This window comes from Saccostrea echinata, unplaced genomic scaffold (genome assembly GCF_033153115.1).
Source record: "Saccostrea echinata isolate AGI-Se365-2 ecotype Australia unplaced genomic scaffold, CSIRO_AGI_Sech_v1 ptg000051l, whole genome shotgun sequence".
Lineage (NCBI taxonomy): Eukaryota > Metazoa > Mollusca > Bivalvia > Ostreida > Ostreidae > Saccostrea > Saccostrea echinata.
In genome coordinates, this window is record NW_026889800.1 from 10,868,341 (window position 1) to 10,870,160 (window position 1,820).

Genomic DNA, 1,820 nt, shown 5'->3' on the forward strand with positions numbered 1-1,820 from the left:
CTAATTCAATCTAAACCTTGAAAGTTAGTTTGGACTATATAAAACAGACTTTTTACAATGTGAGTTTTTTTTTTTTTTTAAATTCCTCTCTATTTTTACATCAGTTCTTTTAATAAAAAGACATAATGTACTCTCCTATCCTACAAATCCCATTAAAAATAATGATAATATCATCTTATGCTACCAAATGAAGATCTTCAACCCTCAAACACATCAAATTCGAAAGAAAATGTTGAAAATATCTCTGAATAGTATAATTATATGATACAACTTTTAAATAGAATATATAAGATTGGATGAATAAGACCCATATTGGAACACATGCATCTGTACAATCACAACTTTTTTTCTTTTTTGCAAGAAAACCCTTGCAATTGGGGAGTAGACGCGTAAAATACTATGATGAATCAATCATGGCTTTGAAAACATTAAACAAGCAAATGCACGTAGAAACATATTTTATTCATTGCTTCTTTAGATTACAACTACTAATGCCCCCAAACTTTGACTTCTGCAACAGAGAGATAGTTTCCCCATCCCTCCACACTCTGTATCTGAACATATCGACCAGATCTAGATGTATGATATGGACAAAACACAGCTATCCGCTCCCCTCCTCGGGTAGAAGGTCCAGCAAAATGGCCACAGAAATTCATTGCGTGTAAATCAGTGCCAACACTTATATCAATGTCGTGAAGTAGTTCAGCTGAAAAAAATATCAAAATAGCAAGTGAATACATATGTACGTGTTATCTGAACTTTAAATAAAAACGAAAATATATAAAATTGAAAAAAGAAGTTAGAAATGGCTATTGGCATTAGCAAGTAGTTGGAAAACATGTAATGTAGAAATAAATATGGATAGCTATTGCAAAAAAAGCTATATGTAATTTAAGCATATGTATTTTGAGTGATATACAATAAGGACTAAACATCTGACTACTAGTATTGTAAGATATGTTTTGTTATATGTCCGATAAAATGTAATGATGACGAAAACTGATGATATTTAAAAGTTGTGTAAGATATTACATATTTACACCAGTGCAAACACGGAACATGAAAACAGGTTAAAACTGTAAGTGTATTAGAAAACAAATTTAAGAAGTTAGCAATGGCTATTGACAAAGGTTAATGAAAGCTTATTAAACCTACCACAGCAGTCTTTTCTATTAAATAGTTCTACTTCATGAACTGTGTATTCCCTTCCAAGATCGATTCTAATCCATGGATTTTTTTTCAAGTTTTGTATGGCTGAAGTCTGTGTAGACATCGTTGACAGCATCAGCAGCTTTGAAATGAAGATAATTTGTGCTCTGTCTTACAGACTTTCCATACGCAACATTTTTCAAAATACTGACAACTCGATGGCCAATCGCATGTTTGATTTCACAGTTGAAAGGCAAAACAAAGATTAATAGCAGAGAATAAATAATCTTTCTCAAAAACCATACGAACGATAGTCCTTAATTTCCCTTATGATGCCATTGTAACTTAAGCATCCTTTTTAAACTATCTTAGTTATTGTTTATCAATAAACGAATGATCGTCACAGATGTGCAAAGAGTTTTTTATCACATACATGGATATATATATATATATATATATATATATATATATATATATATATATATATATATAGAAAGCACTACAAAAACCAACAACACTGTATATCCTAAGTATCGGATCTACTAAATGGATACAAGGTCAAGGATGGAAATTTATATAAAGCACTAAAAATGACCAACGACACGAATAATAGAAATTGTCAAATTTTCGGGACGCCCTGTTCCTTCCGCAGGAAAAAGAAAAAAAAAAAG

General features: G+C 31.0%; 1 protein-coding gene across 1 annotated transcript; it reads right to left on the reverse strand.

Annotated features, from left to right (window-relative positions):
• Positions 1-478: 478 nt before the first annotated feature.
• On the reverse strand, positions 479-1,434 carry LOC133203800 (fucolectin-like). The gene is made up of 2 exons (XM_061339585.1): positions 1,156-1,434; positions 479-706 (listed from the first exon to the last, which is right to left on the reverse strand). Exons 1-2 carry the CDS (start codon positions 1,283-1,285, stop codon positions 489-491), a joined length of 348 nt encoding a protein of 115 aa, XP_061195569.1. The 5' UTR covers positions 1,286-1,434; the 3' UTR covers positions 479-488.
• Between the last annotated feature and the right edge of the window lie 386 nt (positions 1,435-1,820).